The sequence below is a fragment of the Geotrypetes seraphini genome, chromosome 8, assembly GCF_902459505.1.
Source record: "Geotrypetes seraphini chromosome 8, aGeoSer1.1, whole genome shotgun sequence".
Taxonomy (NCBI): domain Eukaryota; kingdom Metazoa; phylum Chordata; class Amphibia; order Gymnophiona; family Dermophiidae; genus Geotrypetes; species Geotrypetes seraphini.
In genome coordinates, this window is record NC_047091.1 from 139,077,347 (window position 1) to 139,097,603 (window position 20,257).

Below are 20,257 nucleotides of genomic sequence, written 5' to 3' on the forward strand. Positions count from 1 at the left end.
AGACAAAAACAAGATCAAATAACACCAAGCAAGATCCCACTTCCTGCTGAAGAACCTGACATATTGAGTAAAGCAGAAGTTATGGAAGAACTAAGACAAATTAAACAAATGCTTAAGGAAACTGTAACCAATATGTCTGAAATGAAGGAAGAAATATTAAACATTCACAGACAAATGGAAAGTAATAACAAAAGAACAACTGAATTAGAATCTAAAATGGAGGTCATAGAAAGCGAAACAAACAGATGCAAAAATGATAGTCTGGAATTGAAAAAATTGAAAGATCAACTGGAAGACTATGAGAATCGAGGAAGAAGGAAAAACATTAAACTTTTTGGAATACAAGAAAATTTAGAGGGAAAAAATGCTATTCTTTTTCTAGAAAATTTAATTCCAAAAATATTACAACTGGACTTGAAACAACCACTAGAAATAGAAAGGGCGCATAGGATTCCAGTTAAAAATGTAGAAAATAAAGGCAGGCCAAGACCACTAATCTTCAAAATGCTCAGATATCAACAAGCATTAGAAATATTAAATGCTGCAAAGAAAGACAAAAATCTTAATTATAAAGGATCCAGAATTTGGTTTTTGCCGGACTTTGCTAAAAATACAGCAAATAAAAGAAAGAGACTACTAGATATGAGACCTCAACTAAAAGAAAAAGGTTTTAAATACGGTCTATATTATCCGGCGAAAATGAGAGTATCATCTGGAGATAAATCCTTGTATTTCGAGGATCCAGAAAAACTGAAAGCTTTTCTTTCTAAACCAGAACCTATGATATTTTAACATAAAACATTAAGATGGGTTTTGATGACTTTATGAAAAATTATAAAAGTATGAAATATTGAAATATCTGAAGAAAGAAAAATGATATAAAGAAAAGATAATAAAAACTTATAAGAAAGAAAGAGCAAGATATAGGAAAAACATTAATAACATACTAAATATATGTTTAAGATAAAATTTTATGATGTAAATAATAATACTAAGGAAATATAAATTAAAAAATGTTAAATGGATAAAGATACATTAATGAAATGTTATGAAAACATGACTAAAGATATTAAAGGTTAATATAGATAGATAGAAGGGGAATTTGATTGAATATTGATTGCCTAGGGGGGAGGAGAATGTTTGGGTTACAATTCCAATGTGTATCCTTAAGCAGCCATTGTATAGGGTGGGAAAGGGAGGGAAAAGGAGAGTATTTACTAAAATGATTAAGGAAAAAATAAACAAGGGATTATATACTTTAGGGGTAAATATGTGTGTCATGAAAAACATTTTTTGGATTCTAAATATGAAAGAAGAGGAGAAAAAGATTATAATGAGAAGTATTAAAATGTATAATGTCTTTTAAGATATATTCTATTAATGTCAATGGCCTGAATCACGTAATAAAAAGGGAAAAAGTATTAACATTTTTAAAAAAGCAAAATGCGGATATTTACTGTCTGCAGGAGACCCATCTTAATATAAAGGAATCACAGAAACTATCGGGTGGGTGGGTAAAGGAATGTTTTTTTGCTCCAGCAGAGGGTAAAAAAGCAGGGGTAGCAATTCTTATAAATAAAAAATGTATGGCCAAGATTAAGGTAAAAAATTCAGATCCACATGGAAGATGGATACATATTGAAATAGGTATGGGAAATGATACCCTGACGTTGTTTAATATATATGCCCCTAATTCGAATCAATCAGAATTTTTTAAAAAATTACAGAATATGTTATTACCACTGGCTGCTTCTAATTTAGTGGTGGCTGGAGATTTTAATGCTGTAATGGATCCATTATTGGATAAAAAACCAGGTAAAAGTATAAAATCTTTAGGTTTAGATAATTTGGTTCAATCATGTGATTTGAAAGATATATGGCGTATTCTTCATTTTAATGATCGGGAATTTTCATTTTGTTCACAGGTTCATAAATCATTTTCAAGAATAGATTATATTTTTGTCTCAACAAATAAAGTGCAACAGGTGATTAAAGCTTCCATAGATCCTATTATTATTTCGGATCATGCGGGAGTATGGATAGAATTACAATTAGATCAATTAGAGAATGGTAGACCTCTTTGGAGATTTGATAATGCATTGCTTGTGGATGACAAATTTTTGGAAAATTTTAAAATACAAATTAACGATTTCTTTCAAATAAATTTAGTGGAGGATACATCTATAGAGAATGTATGGGATGCATATAAAGCAACTATGAGGGGTAATATTATATCATATTCAGCTTTTATTAGGAAACAGATTAAAATACAATATATAGAATTAGAAAAAGAAATAAAAATATTAGAAGCTAAATTGGTAAGTAATTGGGAAAATGAAGTTTTGCAAGCTCTTTTGAAAGCAAAAGGTAAATATAATGAATTAACTTCAAAAATGATAAGAAGAGATTTGTTTTCCAAGCAAACAATGTATTATGGAAATTCTAATAAGGCGGGGAGATTATTGGCAAATTATCTTAAAGCAAAAAAAAGAAGAACTAATATTAATGTAATAAAAGATGATAATGGTGTAATAACAAATCAAACAAATATAATATTAAAACAATTTTTAAAATTTTATAAGGACCTGTATTCTTCCGAGCCTTGTTTGGAGAGACAAAAAGATGGGAAAAATTTTTTAGATTTAATTAATGGACCTAAGGTTCCTGATCATATAAAACGGAGTTTAGATGAACCTATATCATTAAAAGAATTAGAAACAGCATTGAGATCTCTTAGAGTTGGATCCGCTCCAGGTGGTGATGGTTATACAGTAGAATTTTATAAAACATTTCAAAATATCCTTTCCCCACATTTACTAAATTTATATCAGACACAACTTATAAAAGGTAATATTAAAGGTACTATGGCTGAATCAATAATAATTGTTTTGCCTAAGCCAAATAAAGATCATACTTTGGTTTCAAACTACAGGCCTATATCTTTGATAAATGTTGATAATAAACTTTTGGCGAAAATTTTGGCTTTGAGATTAGCCAAAGCTCTCCCACATATTATAGATATGCATCAAACGGGTTTCGTTGCTAAAAGACATTCCTCTAATAACTCTAGACTATTGTTTCACATGTTAAACTTATCAAAAAAAATGGATGAACCGGCTTTTACAGTTTCATTAGATGCTGAAAAAGCATTTGATAGGGTAGAATGGAATTTTATGTATCAGGCTTTAGAATGGTTTGGTATAGGTTCTGGATTTATACAAATGGTAAAAACATTGTATAGCTTCCCGATTGCAAGACTAAATATTAATAATAAGATATCTGATGGTTTTCAATTGCAGAGGGGAGTTAGACAAGGTTGTCCTTTATCTCCTTTGTTATTTGATGTTGTATTAGAACCCTTATTGTTAGCAATACAGCAAACGAGGGAGATACAAGGTATTCCATATTCAGATATGGAATATAAAATTTCGGCTTATGCTGACGATATTTTGCTTTATTTGAGAAATCCAGAGTCAACCTTATCTTCTTTATTGGAATTAATTGATAAGTTTGGTAAATTTTCAGGTTATAAAATTAATTGGAATAAATCTGAAATTATACCCTTGAATGTTCATTGTGTAAAAGGATTATTTGATACTTTTCCATTCATATGGAAAGAAGAAGGATTTAAATATCTTGGCATTCAAGTTAAAAATACAATTGAAGATACTGTAAAAGAGAATGAAAAATATGTATTAAAAAAAGTTACGGAGTTATGTAAACAATGGAACCCATTACATATTTCTTGGTGGGGAAGAGTTCAAACTATTAAAATGATGATATTACCTGTAATTTGCTACCAAATGAGTATGATACCTATTTATTTTCAGGGGTCCTTTTATAAAAAGCTCAATAGCATTTTAACAAAATTTCTTTGGCTTGGTAAAACACCTAGAATAGCTTTAGTAACCTTGCAAAAATCAATTAAGGAGGGAGGGGTAAATTTTCCAAATTTCTATAGGTACCATCAAGCCTATATTCTACGTCAGGGTATGTATTGGATCCTCCCAGAACTTATGGATAATGCACCGGATTGGTTATATTTAGAATGGCGCCTTATGTTTCCCCTAAATTTAGTTCATCTACCAAGTATTAACATACCTAAAAGATACAGAGAAAATAAAATATTAATGGATACTTGGAAGACGTTGAGATTTATTGATAAATTAACACCTATCCCAATAAACAAATCAACTAATCAATCTATATGGATAAACTCCAAGATCAAAATTGGCGGAGCTCAAATCCTTTGGAAGAACTGGATTATTGCAGGCATTAGATCTCTAGACGATGTTATTTCAGAAGGTAAACTGCTGGATTTTTCACAATTGCAACATAGATTTGGTCTTAATAAAACACAAAGTTTTAAATGGTTGCAATTGAAGCAGGCCATTCAGGTTGGGTTCCCTGAATGGAAAACATTAAATAATCAATATAGTTTAAAGTTCTTATGTTTTCAAGCAGACTTCCTAGGACATCAAGCCGCATTGTGGTATAAATTAATATCTGGATATTTAAATAAAAAACCAAAAAATGGTCTAAGAGATATTTGGAGCATTGAGATTAAGCATCAAATTAATGCATCTCAATGGCCACTAATTTGGTCTTGGAGAATGAGATGTACAATGTCAGCATCTATGAGACAAACTTGGTTCTTTTTATTACATAGAGCTTTTTGGACCCCTACACGTTTGCAAAAATTAGACAGTTCTAAGTCTAATAAATGCTGGCACTGTAATCTGGAACCAGGGACATTAGATCACTTACTTTATCATTGTCCCTACATTAAAACTTTTTGGAATTCAATTTGGCCACAAATTAATAAATTAATGGAAAATCATATAGCAATATCATATGATACGGTATTATTTGGAATGATGATGAGGAAAAATAGTCAAATTTCACCAGAAAATAACAAGCTTTTATTAATAATGACAGGGGTTGCCATTCAACATATAACCAATAATTGGAAGAATTATAATAACCTAAATTATACATTTTGGTGGAATACAATATGTCATATATTTAAAATGGAAAGAACAATAGCAATACAAAGAGGGACATACACTAAATTCATAAAAATATGGGGGCCATTGACAAAATACTGCAATGAATAAATATTAAGATTTCTCTTCTTCTTTTCTTCTTTTAAGTATCTTTTTTATGACGCACATAGAGGGGGGATAATGAAAATAATATCTACATAATATGTTATAATATGTTATACAATATGTATGAATGAAAAATAATAAAAGGGTGGGGGGAGGGAGAGGGGATAAAAATATATTTAGAATATGATGTATAAGATACAAAAATGATATTGTGTATTTATCAATTGTAATTTAAAATTTTGTACACTTTATGTAAAATTTGAAAATTAAAAATATTATATTAAAGTAATAAAAGGGTGGGGGGAGGGTGAGGGGGAAAATCAAACTTAGATAAATAATGTATTAGATATAAAAGTGATACTATGTATTTATCAATTGTAATTTAATATTTTGTATACTTTATGTAAAATTTGAAAATAAAAAATAATGGGAAAAAAAAAAGAACTTTATAAATGAATGATGGAGTTTTGGATAATAACGATTTAAAGGTGAGTAAAGATAGCTTATATAATATTCGATGTCCCACCGGGAGCCAATGTGCTTTTTGTAATAAAGGGGTTACATGGTCAAACTTTTTGGCCCCCATAATTAATTTAATAGATGTATTTTGTATGATCTGTAATTTTCTGATTTCTTTTTGGGCCATTCCTTTGAATAAAGCATAGACCTTGTGCTTGCCACCTAAGAAAGGTGGCATTTTGCATGCCCAGCTGGAAAGCTCCATTGCCCAGTATAGGCAAATATAAAGACACCCTAGAAGACAATTTGGCTGTTTTACAGACCCATCTCCATGTTCTTTTCGCCGGCGTAAAAATGGGGTAATGAGACACCAAAGGACGCATCCTCGGATCCGCCACATGTAGAAAATAGCTCACATGGAATGGAGCCAGCAAAGATAACTCCAGTGGTGTAGCAGAAAAATCAGATGTTTCTCTAAACCAATCATTAATATGTCTCATCTGACAAGCCATAGCATACCAACGTACATTTAATAAACCATAGCCCCCCCTATCCTTGGGCAGACACATCCGTAGCAAGGGCATACGTGGTCGCTTACCACCCCATAGAAAACGCTGTAGCTCTTTCGTTAAACGAATGTTATGGGCATGGGACAGCAGCAGAGGTAAAACCTGAAAACGATATAACCATTTGGGAAAGAGCACCATATTAAAAAGGGCTACCCAGCCCGCCACCGATAAGGGAAAAGTGAACCAATTCTGTAGATGTTGTGAGGTGTCTTGAAGCAATGGGGTGATATTGCTGGAGTACAGGGTCGTAAGGTCTCGGGGGATCTGTACCCCCAAATAGCGAATTGAAGTCTGAGCCCACTCAGACTTCAGAGTGGGAAGTGACCACTCCATGTCTGTTGTAGTGTCATGGGGCTAGCTAGGGCCATAGATTTCTGGTAGTTCAACGTAAATCCCGAATAAAATTTGAATTCGTCAAGCGCTTGCAATAAATATCGAACAGAGTGAGCGGGGTCAGTTAGCAAAAATAATAGGTCATCTGCAAAGGCCAACACTTTGAGTGAATGAGTCCCGAAGTCCACACCCACTATGTCGGGGTCCTGAGACACTGTGCGAAGAAAGGGTTCGAGGTACAATAGAAATAAGAGGGGTGACAGGGGACAGCCCTGTCGCGTTCCCCTCTCAATAGGTATTGGGTCAGTAATAATGTCATTGACAAGTAGTCTTGCTGTTGGAGTGGAATATAAAGTGCGTAATGCCGAGGCGAACCAGCCAGATATCCCCAGACAATTTAGTACTTCAAAGAGGTACGTCCAATTGACCTGATCGAATGCCTGTGCCGCATCCAAACTGAGTAGAAGCATAGGAGTGTGATGGAATTGCGTGTGCGCTAAGACTATCAATGCTTTACGTACATTGTGTACTGCTTGTCTACTCTGTACAAAGTCGACTTGTTTGGATGCAATCACATCGGGGAGAAGGGTCGCTAATCTATTAGCTAAGATTTTGGACAGAATTTTGATGTCTACATTCAGCAAAGAAATTGGGCGATAGGACTCGAGAGCAGAACTGTCTTTGCCAGGCTTCAATATCAACGTGATTAAAGCCTCATTCGCTTCGGGAAATACTTTTTAAACCAATAGGAGGAAGTATTTTTTCACTCAGAGAATAGTTAAGCTCTGGAACACATTGCCAGTGGTTGTGGTAAGAGTGGATAGCGTAGCTGAGTTTTTTTTTTAATAACTTTATTTCGATTTGTTACATATATAACAAAATTCAGGCATATCAGAATAACAAAAGAAATTAATTAAAAATAAAACATTGCTACTGACCTAGTCCACATCATTGGGACTGTCTAGCACCTTAATATGAGCAAAAAAGAGAGTATCCAAGCTTAGTTGGTTTTAAGAAAGGTTTGGACACTAGTGTTAAAGCCCGTTACATTAACGGGTGCTAGAAAGCAGCCCCCTTTCCCTCTCCCCCTCCAGTTCCTCCGATTGTCTCTCCGTGGCCACCTTCTGTCTCCCCTCCCCCAAGCAAAGCTGTTTGCCTCCCAACACACCCCTCCCCCAAAGCAGCCCCCTTTCCCTCTCCCCCTCCAGTTCCTCCCTGACTGTCTCTCCATGGCCCCCCTTCTGTCTTCCCTCCCCAAGCAAAGCTGTCTGCCTCCCAGCACACCCCTCCCCCAAAGCAGCCCCCTTTCCCTCTCCCCCTCCAGTTCCTCCCTGACTGTCTCTCCATGGCCCCCCTTCTGTCTTCCCTCCCCAAGCAAAGCTGTCTGCCTCCCAGCACACCCCTCCCCCAAAGCAGCCCCCTTTCCCTCTCCCCCTTCTTTGAGAATTTTTATCTGCATGGGACACCTGCAGCACCGGCACCATACCCTCCAGCCATTCCTCTGAGCGAAACTGCCACCAACGCTCAAACTCCAGCGAAACTGCCACCACCTGTTCAAACTCCTTCACGCGCCGCCTGCCTACACGCTGTTGAGGCTACCACGCACCATCCCCGCAGTCTGGCCGGCTCCCTTAGTCCCTTGCCGCCCCTTCCCTTCCCGCGGTCCCGACAAACGTCCCGACTCCAGCACTCTAAACACGCTGCTTTGCAGCCTTCTACTGCCATGATTTGCTCTGCCGTGTCACTGCCACATCGTCAGTGATACAGCAGAGGGAAGGCCCCCAGTGGGACAGGTCACGAGCAGCCTTTCAGAGAACTGCGTCTGCTGGACGTCCACCACTGCTGCTGCTTTAAGAGGCCCGGAGGTATGTCAGGTCTCAACGTGGGGGGGAAGGGGGTGTCACTACATCAACGAATACGATTTTTTGGGACAAAGAATCGATTCGAATCAATTCAAAATTGGCAAATCGGGCAGCGCTACAGAAAACCCTAGGACCAATACATCTCACTTTACTCTCAAAACTATATAACATCTATGACTAACCTGCAGGAACATCAGATGAGGTGGAGGGCACATCACCTTGAATGCAGACGCCTGAGCTGCTTTCTGAGCCTGTGTAGAACAGGGACTGAACAGCTGGTCTCCTGTGTCCTGGACACTGCCTGCACATTACATAAGGCTGACTACAAGGAGGAAAATCAGTTCATTAGGATTTTAAAATGGGAACCTTATCCTGCAAGTAATCTGACACACAGGACTTTGATAAAAAAAAAAACCAAAAGCAGGCTTTTCCTATTGTATGTGTGTGAAAAAATCTTAAGGATTCTAGTTATTTAAGACTTAGGGCTAGATTCACTAAAGTCAGGTTTAGCAACGATCGCTGCTAACCAACCTGATTCACAAAACGGCCCGCTGCGTGTTTTTCCCCTCAATTGCCCATTTTCCGATCTGGCCATGCAAATTAGTAAAACCCCATGCAAAATAGCCAAGCGACTGATTCACTTACATTGCTTGGCTATTTAGCATCAGGTTTTACTGATCTTAAAATCCAGTTGCTGTAGACCTGTGTTACCGACAGGTCTGCCTCTTTTTTGCTTTTTCATTTTTTTTTTCAATGGCACAGATATTTTGCGTGTATTACACAAGGAAAATATCTGCCCATTTTTAAAAAGATGAACCCCCCCAGCACCACTGCCAACGGCCCTCCCCAATGACCCTCAACAATCACGCTTCCCCCCCCCCCGACAAACGTGGTGATTCTAAAACAAACGGCAAGAGGGAAGCTCACTCCCTCCTTGCATGAAGGCGCCCACTCCCTTCCCCCCCCAGGAAAAAAACAGCAGGAGAGATGCCCACTCTCTCCTGCCCGGGGGAGGAGGGAGTGGGCCTTGGGAGGGGCCTGAGGCGTCTGAGCCAATCAGAGCCTTAGGCCTCTCCCCATGCATCACATGATGCACTGGGGAGGGGCCTAAGACTCAGTGTCATCACGGGAGCAGGAGGTGTTTTCAGTACCTCCTGCCTCCAACTTCAAGGTATGGGGGCTTGGGGACCTGGAGGGGGCGGGGCCATCCGTTGACAGGAGGGAGTGGGTATCCCTCCTGCCTTTTTCTTCAGGGGGAAGGGGGGAGGTCTTTCCAGGCAGGAGGGAGTAGGCATCCCTCTTGCCTTTTTCTTGGGGGAGGTCTTTCCGGGCAGGAGGGAGTGGGCATCCCTCCTGCCATCTTTTTGGGGTTCGGGGGTGGATGGAGGCTTTTTTAGTGGGACAGATAGCACGCAGAACATCTGTTCCATTATAAAAAAAGGAGAAGCCCTGACAGAAGTGACAGGAGGCTGCTTCTCCTGTCAGTACTGTTAGGGCTCTGCATTGGGTCAATCACTCACTAAGCAATTGAGTCGGTGGGTTTGCATGCAAATCATTTGCATGCAAACTTGATAGTGAATCAATCGGTGTTGGAAAATCGGCCAGAGAATCGGCCAACAGTGATTGAGTTGCTATCTTTAGTGAATCTAGCACTTAATATGTACAGGGAGGATAAGTTTCAAAAAGCTTTAGCACAATAAACAGGTATTTAACCAGATGTTAAGCCTGCTTGAGAACTGTCCCTCTCCCCACCTCAATTACTCATGAGCTTTAACATACATGCCTTTATCCAGATTAAACACAGGCACACCCTCAGGGGATATTTAGGTTGGGAAAAACTATAAATGCAAATCTCATTTTTTTTAAACCACATATGACTTATGCTTGATTCCATACTCCTAACCTAATGCTTTTATATGTATGAGACACTACCCAATATCCGAGGATTCACTGTCAACATCTGATAGCTCCAGCAGTTCCTCTGAACTTCCTTCCTCATCCGAGAAGGAGCGGCGCACTTTGGGTTGCAGCATATCCTGTGTGATCTTGTTTCTAGCATCCATACTGCGAATATCCTCCTCACTCCGGCACTTATCTAAAGGTCAACAACATGGCCGATATGCTTAGAGGGAACTACAGATTATGGCTCGCTCCGTTTGTTAAAAGATATTTTGTCACGTACCAGGATGCTGGAGCAGATAAGCTTCTACCAAGTTGTTTAGGATGTGATTTTTACATATGCGTTCCACAGGACAACGGCAGGTTGGACAGAGAGAAGATCGTTCCATCCAACCCGAGTAGCAGGCAGCACAGAATGTGTGCATGCAGGGCTGCAAACTGCAAGCACAGAAAACACTTAAAGCGCCGAGGTGACGACAGCATACTGTGCACACACTGATCAGAGGCAATGAGTGCATACGTGAACACATTGAACAGAGCTACTGGAACATTCTAAAAGCTCTCTCTCAAATTCTGTAAAGTTAAGCATGCAGTTATAGAAATAGGACTAGTTACACATAAAACAATTCACTAACTGGTGATAAATAACATTTGGCATGAACTAGCACTAATTGGTGCTAATTTGAGGTTGCGCATGTAACAAACTTACGGTTCTGTTCTATAAACAGCGTATCTAACTTCTTGTTTGTGCAAATGTAAAGGGAGCGGTGTGGGCATCGAGGGAGTTATGACTTTCTTGCGCATGCTTCACAGAATAAGCATGTATGCACCCAACTACTGAATTTAAGCGCACCCGTAGATATAGCACAATTTGCACCTAAAATTCAGCGCACACCTGCGGACTTTCACTCATATTCTATAACAGATTTGATGCGACGTTACCATTATAGGATACTTGCTTAGTGCCCAGTTTCTTGCACCTAACTTTTAGCGACCTATATTGAATTTACTCCTGTCTGTGTACTCGGCTGTTTAAAGAGATGCCTGCACGACTGGAAAGCAAAAATTTAGCAAGGTGCGACTAGGGCACCAAGGGAAGGAAAAAGTGGCAGAGCTGTACCAAAGCGTACCTTACACAGTCGTGCAGCAGTTCCTGACAGATGATGCAGGTCAGCGTTTCTTCCATCTTGTCCGGTTTCATGTTCGTGGGCTTTACTTCCTCTGGAAGGACTTTGTTTGTGCTGGGAGCAGACACTGGGGTGGAGGTGGATTGCTCATCTGCAGCGCAGAAAGTACAGTACAGACATCAGCACATAGACAGACATGGGAGGTGCAGCTGCTAAGGCAGGGCTTCAAGGTGAAGTAAGGATTCAGTCAATTAAAAAAAAAAAAAACCACAACTAATATTCAGCACTAATTACTTATTCAAAAATAAGTATGGCAGCTTTGCTTCTGTGTAGATACCATTACAACGTGAACTGTTCTACTTTATTTTTACTGTAGTTTACTGAACACTGGGAGTCCCCAAACTATAGCTCAAAGGCCTGATACAATCCTTTGCCTTTTCTGCCCATATTCCAATCTGCCTCTCTCCCTTCTTTCTGCAGCTCGGGAATTTCAGCCAGCAAGCTGAACAGTCCGTCCTCAGTCTCAGGGGTTCTTCCCTCTCCCTGATGGTGCTTTCCACTGCTCTGGACCTCTTTCTTCACTCTAATGGAGTGTGACAACAGCCTCAGAAATAAGGTGAGAATTTGAGAAGGCTGGCAATAGCCAGTGCCTCTGGAGCCCAAGACTACTGACTGTCCAATTGTCTCCGATCCCCATGACCACAGCCAATCCCCAATTTGTACATATCACATATTACTACTGGGGGAGGGGGAAGGATTGCAGGGGTGCTGCCACTCTTGGTGACACAGGGTTGAAGCATATGTTTTGTCTCCATGCTCCAGGACTTGGAGTATGTTCAGGTAATTTTGGCTTCCAGGGCTGCAGTTCTAGTATGTACGTGCAAATGCCCCTGGGCCCAGCATCCCTGGACTTGGGGGAGGGTGGGAGAGGAGATAAGGGTGTTAAGAGGAAAACTGAAAGGATGAAAAAAAAGATAGGAGAGCGAAGAAGGTTTTTTATGGGAATCTGTCACATCTGGCTCTCGCTGTCCATCCACTTCCCATTTGTGCAGTGCCTGGCAGGGAGGGGGCTGGATGCAGAGCCTGACAGGGGAGGGAGGGAAGGGGGCTGTGTGCAGTGCCTGGCACTGAGTGGGCTGGGGAGGGCACTTGAATATTAAGCCACCCAACTTATATTTAAGTCAATCATTTTTCCTCCTTTTTGTTGGGAAAGAGGGGGGTGTCTCGATTTATATTCAGATCGACTTATATTCGAGTATATACGGTAAATGAGTTCAAGCAGCAGCAACTTTTCAATACAGAGCTTAGAAATTCTGACCTCTTCTCGTTTTCTTTCTCTTGGGTTCCAAATCTTCCTCCAATGTTTGTCCTACTGACATGACAGAAGAAGAAACCTCAGCCCCTTCTGAAGGTATGCTAAGAGTTTCTGTACTTGTGTTCATCAGTTCACCATCTGAAGATAATCCCGAGGCTGCCACACAATCAGCCCCTGAAGGAAAGAAAAGAGAGACTTACAACCTCAGTTAGGAGATGAAGAGAGAGGCAAAAGTTTATATGATTAAAAAAAAAAAAAAAAATCAGCTACAAGTTGCATATTACCCAGACACTCAATTTTTTTGTCAAAGCCTAAGCCAGCTGTCCTGTAGTTACTATGTATTTCTTAATATGGAAGCCATTTAACATTCAGATGCATTTTCAAGCCTGTAGCAAAAATCTAAAAACAAAGTATTTCTTGATAAATGGGAGATTTGTTAAGCCAGAACACAGTACTGTGTTAACTGTTGTCAATCTTTATATCCTGGGAATTCATTCAAAGAAATCAGTTGATTGGGCTTTTCTCATATTTACATTATCAACAGTTACTGTGGTTTGGCTTTGTAGGGCAGTATAATGAAAACATCCAAAGAATCAGAAGGACAGTGGTTTCTGCACACAAACTGGTAAGCAACTCAACCCAGGACCATTCATAAGAATTGCTGCTGCTGGGTCAGACAGTGGTCCATCGTGCCCAGCAGTCCACTCCCGCGGTGGCCCCCAGGTCAAAGACCAGTGCCCTAACTGAGACCAGCCCTATCTGCGTACGCTCCGGTTCAGCAGGAACTTGTCTAACTTTGTCTTGAACCCCTGGAGGGTGTTTTCCCCTATAACAGCCTCCGAAGAGCATTCCAGTTTTCCACCACTCTGTGGTGACGCAATGGAATTCAACTGGAGGGAGCAATATTAAGCAGCACTGCTTTTCACACAATAGAAATTCTGAAGTATAGTATGGCACAAATACCACCATGAAGTTATTATGTACTCAATAGAAATATGATTGCACATACTACCAGGGGCCGATTCTAAAAGTGTGATGCAAGAGCAAGCAAGTCACAGTTCATACAGCTGAGAATGTCAGGGTCATAGATTTCCCCGAGGACTTTGCCGTGTTCTAATAAAAGGAGCATCTATTTTCTGCAGGGCATCTACAAGTTGAATAAGTTCCTCTTGTTTACTGCCAATGACATTCGATCTCTGGGAATCTGCCACAAGAAGGGTTCAATTGATGACATTAGATCTTTATCATTATGATCACTGTGTGATGTCATGTACTTCTTACCCAATACTGAATAAGCAGGCCGTGTGGCAGAAGTGGGCTCAGACACCGATGTGGATGGCTGTACCTCCTCATAAGGCAGTGGAATGACTGGCAGCGATAACGAAACTTGGCCCTCTCCTGTACCTGAGGTATCTTTGGTCACAAGGCATGAGCTTTCAACATTACATTCTGGAATATTGAACAGGCAAAAATGTGGTTTGTTTTGCTATACATCAAAGGCAGTCTCTTCAGAAAATTCTAAGGGGCATGTGTACTGGTGTGCATTGCACATTAAAACTAGCTAGGAAGCTAAAAAAATCCCCCACTAACTAATGTGGGATGGCACGGGGAATGGGCAGAGATGAACGTGCACTGCATGCTACCGTTAACGGATGGTAATTAGTGTGTGCACAGTAAGGAACTTTCCTTTGTGATAACTGAAGGGACACATGCCCTGAACAGTTAAGGCAAGCTGTTGCACTTAGTGTAAATTTTAGCACACTAAATGCAGAAACCTTACCGCACTTTATTGAGCAGACCCCCCCTAAGTAGGTTGATTACGTTTAAAGTTGTGCCTGTTACCGAGTTATATATTAATCTTTTTCAAATCTGTACATAAGTGTACAAAAAGTGAATTTCTACTTTGAGAATTTATAAGAAACCGATCTGAACAAGAAACATGGTTAGCCCAGATTAATAAATCTGTTAAAACATATGCAAAGATAGTACTGTCCTCTATGTTGTGTACATAAATCTGCTTTTTTTTCAGTTATGGTTGCTGAGAAGTTTAAAGCCGATGTTGTCGACATTTGATTTTCGCATTGTGGTGCAGGCAGTAGTCATTTTGAAATTAGATTATTGCAATGCACTTTATCTCGAGATTAAGACTATACAATGTAAAGCTCTGCAGATGATTCAAAATGCTGCTGCACGGTTGATTTGACCATATAATGCCGTGATTGAAAAAACTTCATTGGCTGCCTGTACGATCACGTATTATTTTTAAGACAATAGTTTTGGTGTTCAAGGTCATTCACCAAGGGATCCCGTGTTATTTGTCACAGGCTATGGCATTTTATAGGCCACTCAGATCATTACAATCTGAAGGGGCAGAACGTTTGTCGTTGACAGGTTTCTCAGCAGCCCACTATGAGAGTACTAGGTCCTCCGCTATCTCTTTCATGGGAGTAATGCTGTGGAATAAGTTGACTGGACCAGTGAGAGCTCTTATAGATTTTCAGAAGTTTAAGAAACTTCTGAAGACCACATTATTTGTAGAAGCATGTCTTTTCTGGGTTAGGAATGTTTTTGTATCAATACGCTGTCGAGTGCCATAAAATATGGCTGATATGAAGGAACTGCTGTTATTGTTTGTATGTGTCTCCCATCCCGTGTGTACTAAACCTATATCCGATCTTATTTTTGTTTTTTTTAAATATTGTAATTTAAGTTGCCCTTTTCCCTAATGTTTTAATGTCAATTAGCAGTATATGTGATATATGTGGATTTTATTATTTTATCCGATTTTTATCTGATGTAAATCGCATTGAAATGAGATTTTGCGATCTAATCAAAGAATTTATTAAACTTGAAACTTGATATGTGCTCTATGTTTCTTATTTTTTATATGATTGTTTTTTTTTTTTGGTAAAACCACCTAGTTATGGGTAGTTAAGAAATCTTTTAAATACCTAAATAAATAATATTTGATCAATTTGGATTTTGGCTCACACCTTTCAGTGTAGCTCAAGGCGAGTTACATTCAGGTATAACAGGTGAATGTTTCTAAGTCAGCAATACCAGTTTCCTTTTCTCTTGAACAATTTATTACCTGTCCTTCTGCAGCCTTCAGCTAAAATAGGTCTTACTCACCAATGGGCTTTTCCAACAGCGGCTGGTCCATGATTAATGTATTATATACATAAGCAATATCTGCAAAGAAGAAATACATTGAGTGTTTGCAGTCATATTTTATATTTCTCTATCCATCTACAAATTGAGCAGTGTATGAGGACAGCAAACATATCTGACAACAGGGTGGCAAGCTGCCTGTAAACAGTAAATGACATTAGCTCCAGTGAAGAGGGAAGATATTGTCTTAAATTTTGCCTTGCTGCTTGTGATTTCAGAGAGGTTTACAATGCATTCTTCTTTCCTTCCCATTCCATTTTTTCTTTCTTCTTTTATAGTGATTTTCTACTGTTTTCTGTATGCATTTTTTTACACTTCTAAGCATAGATTGAGATCTCATCTGGAACAAACATGGAATAAGCTATGTGCCGAGGTATGATTTATCCTGTCTTAATGCTAACAATTTTTTTTTCTTTCTTTATTGTGTTTTTAATATAGTTCCTACCATTCACCTTTAGGCTACTAAGCTTAGATTGTGATCCTGCCTGGAACAGACAGAGAATGTCGATGTGTCCTGGTATGATTTATCCTGTATCTAATGTTAACAAATTTTTTTTAAAATGTATTCTTGTTGTACACCGCCTTCAACCGAAAAGCATTTGTGCGTTATATAAAAATAAACGTATACTATGCTATGTTTATATTTTAATTAGGTGGAAGGTATTAGGGGATACTGTATACCTAGTGACTCTGCTGAAATCTGTTGAGAACAAGTTTTGGATTGGAAGAATATGATTAAAAAAAAAATAAGAAGAACATTAACACAAGAAAGCTGAGGTGTGTCAGATCAAGATTCACCAAGCTCAGCATCCTGTCTGAGAGGCCAATCCAGTTCACAAATAATTGTTAAGATCCCATGCTTTGGAGCATTCCAATATGGTCAGGTAGTTGAGGAGCTCCGTATAGTCAGGCTATTTATAATAATTTAAAGTATTAAAAAAATCACGAGTCACATCAGTAAAGTTTCGGTTTCGGTAGCGGAATGGCTCCGGGCAAGCAATGTAAGAGTGCTTCAGCGGGAACAGGAGCAGGAAGCGTCAAGAGGTCAAAGTTGGAGCTGACGTCTTCTGCATTAGTTCCGCTTCCAACAGAAGATATTGAAAACAGAGATCTCATGAAGGAATTGCAACAGATCAAAGAGATAGTTTTAAATAACGCAAAAAATATACAAGAGGTCAAAGAGGAGGTAGAAAATTTAAATAAAAAGAATGCAAATAGTTGCTATAAAGATTGAGCATATAGAAAAACGTGTGGAGAGAACTGAGGCAGAAATAATACAATATAAAAATGATCACAAGGAGATAGAGATATTAAAGAAAAAACTGGAGGATCTAACTAATCGCGAAAGACGGAGTAACTTAAGGGTGCTTGGGTTACCAGAGGGGATAGAAAAAAATGATCCCATAGCCTTTCTCACTAATTTTCTACCAAAAATTATGCTAATAAAAAGCAAGTATCCACTGGAACTGGAAAGGGCACATAGGGTCCAGATAAGGAGATCTAGTAATCAAAAAGGACCACGTCCCTTGATTTTTAAGATGCTCAGATACCAACAGATTGAGGAGATTATTAAACTGACTAAGGAGAATAGAAACCGCAAATGTCAAAATGCAAAGATACACATAGTACAGGATTTTGCGAAGGAGACTGCTTATAGAAGAAAACAACTGTTAGAGTTACGCCCACAGTTAAGAAAGTTGGGAGCCAGATATGGTTTAATTTATCCAGCAATTGAGGGTTACTCATGAAAATAAAACTTTGAACTTTGAAGATTCTGCTAAATTAAAAGAGTTCCTGGATAGGTGTGAAATGCCTATGGCTACATAAGAGTAAAACTGGGATGTATATCTTTTTCTTATTTCTTTAGTTTATTATAATACTTTAGTTTATTTTTGGTGTTTTGTGAAATATATTTTAAAACTCAAAGCCAAAGATATGAGCCTGGGTAACTCTAAGTTAATTTTGAATTGGCTCAACATTCTGACTGAGGAATGCAGTCAGTTGAAGCAGCTGCATGGAATGAGGCTGTTTAGTGGGAGGTTTTAAATGATAGCCCTTCCTTATGCCAGAGCTGAGCATAATAGATGTGACTATGGCATAACATTGTTGGGAATATGTGAACTTTTTCATTTCCATAAATGGTTGGAGAGAAGATTTTAAAGAATGTTAAGCTTGGGTTTGAGAATGATATAAGTCATATGGAGCAGGAACAGATTTAATAATGCTCTGGATGTTGTTCAATAATTGGCAATGGTAACTCTGCATCTTCCACAGCAAGGTTGTGCTTTGAGATTCTTCAGCACTTTTAGACTTATTCCTCCAAGTGCATTAAAATTTCCTATATGTACTGTTTTTATTCCTGCAGTACTTCTCCTGTCAGAATTTAAAATGCTATAATACAAGGTACGAGGGAGAAGACAGTGAAGATGTTTGTATACATCTTAGTCTGCAGTGGTTTAATTAAAGTACTGAAGGAAATGGATTCTTATACCTGTAAAGAATGTCAAATGATTTGCAAATTGGCATAAAAGGTTGGCAGATTATGGAAGTTTTCTGCAGATTATGGAAGTAAATGATGTTGGATATTGTAGTATGAATGAAATCAGTGCATGTATGATACGGTCTGATTCTCATCTTATACCCTGATGTTATTTTTTGCTTTCCATGAATTCTAATATATTTTGATGCACAGTTAATTTGGAGGAAAGAAGACTATGAGAAATACAGATTTTTAACTTAACAGCTGTATGGTGATTTCCATAAAGTTAATCTTGTGATATGCTATATTCTATAAAGCTATGGATTACGATATACAGATACTGTATGAATGTATAAAGAAGCCTACTGGAGTAAGCCTACAGAAGATCTTTTGAAGAAAGAAGAAGTATGGTGATGGACAGCAGATCTGATGATGAACAGAGATTTGAATATGGTATATGTACAAAGTTGTGTGAATAATTGTATGTTGTTAACATAAGATAGATGGGAATTGATGGCTTGCAATTGTTAAAAGTGTATGTGTTGGATGTATTTGCGTTTTGTTTAACTAAATGTGGGGTGATAATATGAAGAGGTGATTTAATATAATCTTATTGTTATTTCTTTTCGGAGAGTATGTTATAGAATATTTTTCCGGAAAAAAAAATAATAGATTTATTATGTTTTAATTATTTATTTCTTTTAATAAGTGACTTGCATATATTGCTAATTGTGATTAGAGTAAATACTTATTGGTTTTTGGATATGGCCTGGGGGAGTTTCTCATTTACTTGATCTAATATGGGCGTTTCAAAGTTAGCATTATGGAGATGGGTGGGTGGGTGGGGTGGGACAGGTTAAGAGAGGGTGGGGATGGGCAATGGGTAGGAGGTTGGGGTTTAATTTGAATATTCAAAGTAGGGAAATTGATTATATAATAATTGCTATATGGTATTGTTTATTATTTGTGATTAATCAATATAATGGGTTTTAAAATCTTTTCATTGAATGTTAATGGCCTCAACCATCTGATTAAAAGAAAGAAGACGCTATTATATTTCAAACAGCAGAATGTGGATGTTTGTTTTATTCAGGAGACTCACCTGTCTGGGGAGGAATCTAAAAAGCTAATAGGTAATTGGGTGAAAGATTGCTTTTTTGCACCTGCTGTAAAGAAAAAAGCTGGAGTAGCTATCCTAGTTAATAAAAGATGTTCTGCAACATTTAACATGGTGGCTGCAGATCCTCTAGGGGCTGCATGTGGGCATGAGTATGGGCAATAATACCATGGCGCTTATGAATGTATATGCCCGTAATTCGAATCAAATTGAGTTTTTTAAGACTCTACAACAATTAGTTTTACCACTGGCTGCTAGCAATTTGATAGTGGCGGGAGATTTTAATGCTGTAATGGATCCTTTATTGGATAAGAAACCCAGTAAGATTATGAAGTCACTGGGTTTATATAATTTTGTAAACTCTTGTAATTTAAAAGATATATGGCGTATTATTCATTTTAATGATCGGAATTTTCATTTTGTTCGCATGTTCATAAATCTTTTTCTAGAATAGATTATATTTTTGTTTCTGATCAGTTGCTACAACAAGTAACACAAGCTTCCATAGATCCAATAATTTTGTCGGATCATGGGGGTGTATGGATTGATTTAAATTTTATTGATCAAGATAATACTAAGCCTGTTTGGAGATTTGATAATGCATTGCTTACGTACCCAGAATTTTGTGAAGATTTTCAATTAAAAATTGATGAGTATTTTCAAATTAACAACACAGAAGAAATCGCTATAGAAACCTTGTGGGATGCTTTTTAATGCAACCATGAGAGGTCAAGTTATTGCATTCTCAGCATATATTAAGAAACAATTAAAAAAGCAATTTCTTACTATAGAAAAAGAAATTAAAATCTTAGAAT

At 38.1% G+C, this 20,257-nt stretch overlaps 1 protein-coding gene across 2 annotated transcripts in view; it reads right to left on the reverse strand.

The window, feature by feature from the left end:
• Positions 1 to 20,257, reverse strand: part of CHFR (checkpoint with forkhead and ring finger domains) — a 55,025-nt gene that overhangs the window by 22,367 nt on the left and 12,401 nt on the right. For both annotated transcript variants that reach the window (XM_033954925.1, XM_033954924.1), the window contains exons 5-11: positions 15,808 to 15,867; positions 13,957 to 14,124; positions 12,679 to 12,849; positions 11,364 to 11,511; positions 10,517 to 10,671; positions 10,267 to 10,429; positions 8,517 to 8,656 (exon numbers count right to left, since the gene is read on the reverse strand). In XM_033954925.1, coding sequence (XP_033810816.1) covers positions 8,517 to 8,656; positions 10,267 to 10,429; positions 10,517 to 10,671; positions 11,364 to 11,511; positions 12,679 to 12,849; positions 13,957 to 14,124; positions 15,808 to 15,867 — 1,005 coding nt within the window. The remainder of the gene's footprint in view (positions 1 to 8,516; positions 8,657 to 10,266; positions 10,430 to 10,516; positions 10,672 to 11,363; positions 11,512 to 12,678; positions 12,850 to 13,956; positions 14,125 to 15,807; positions 15,868 to 20,257) is intronic.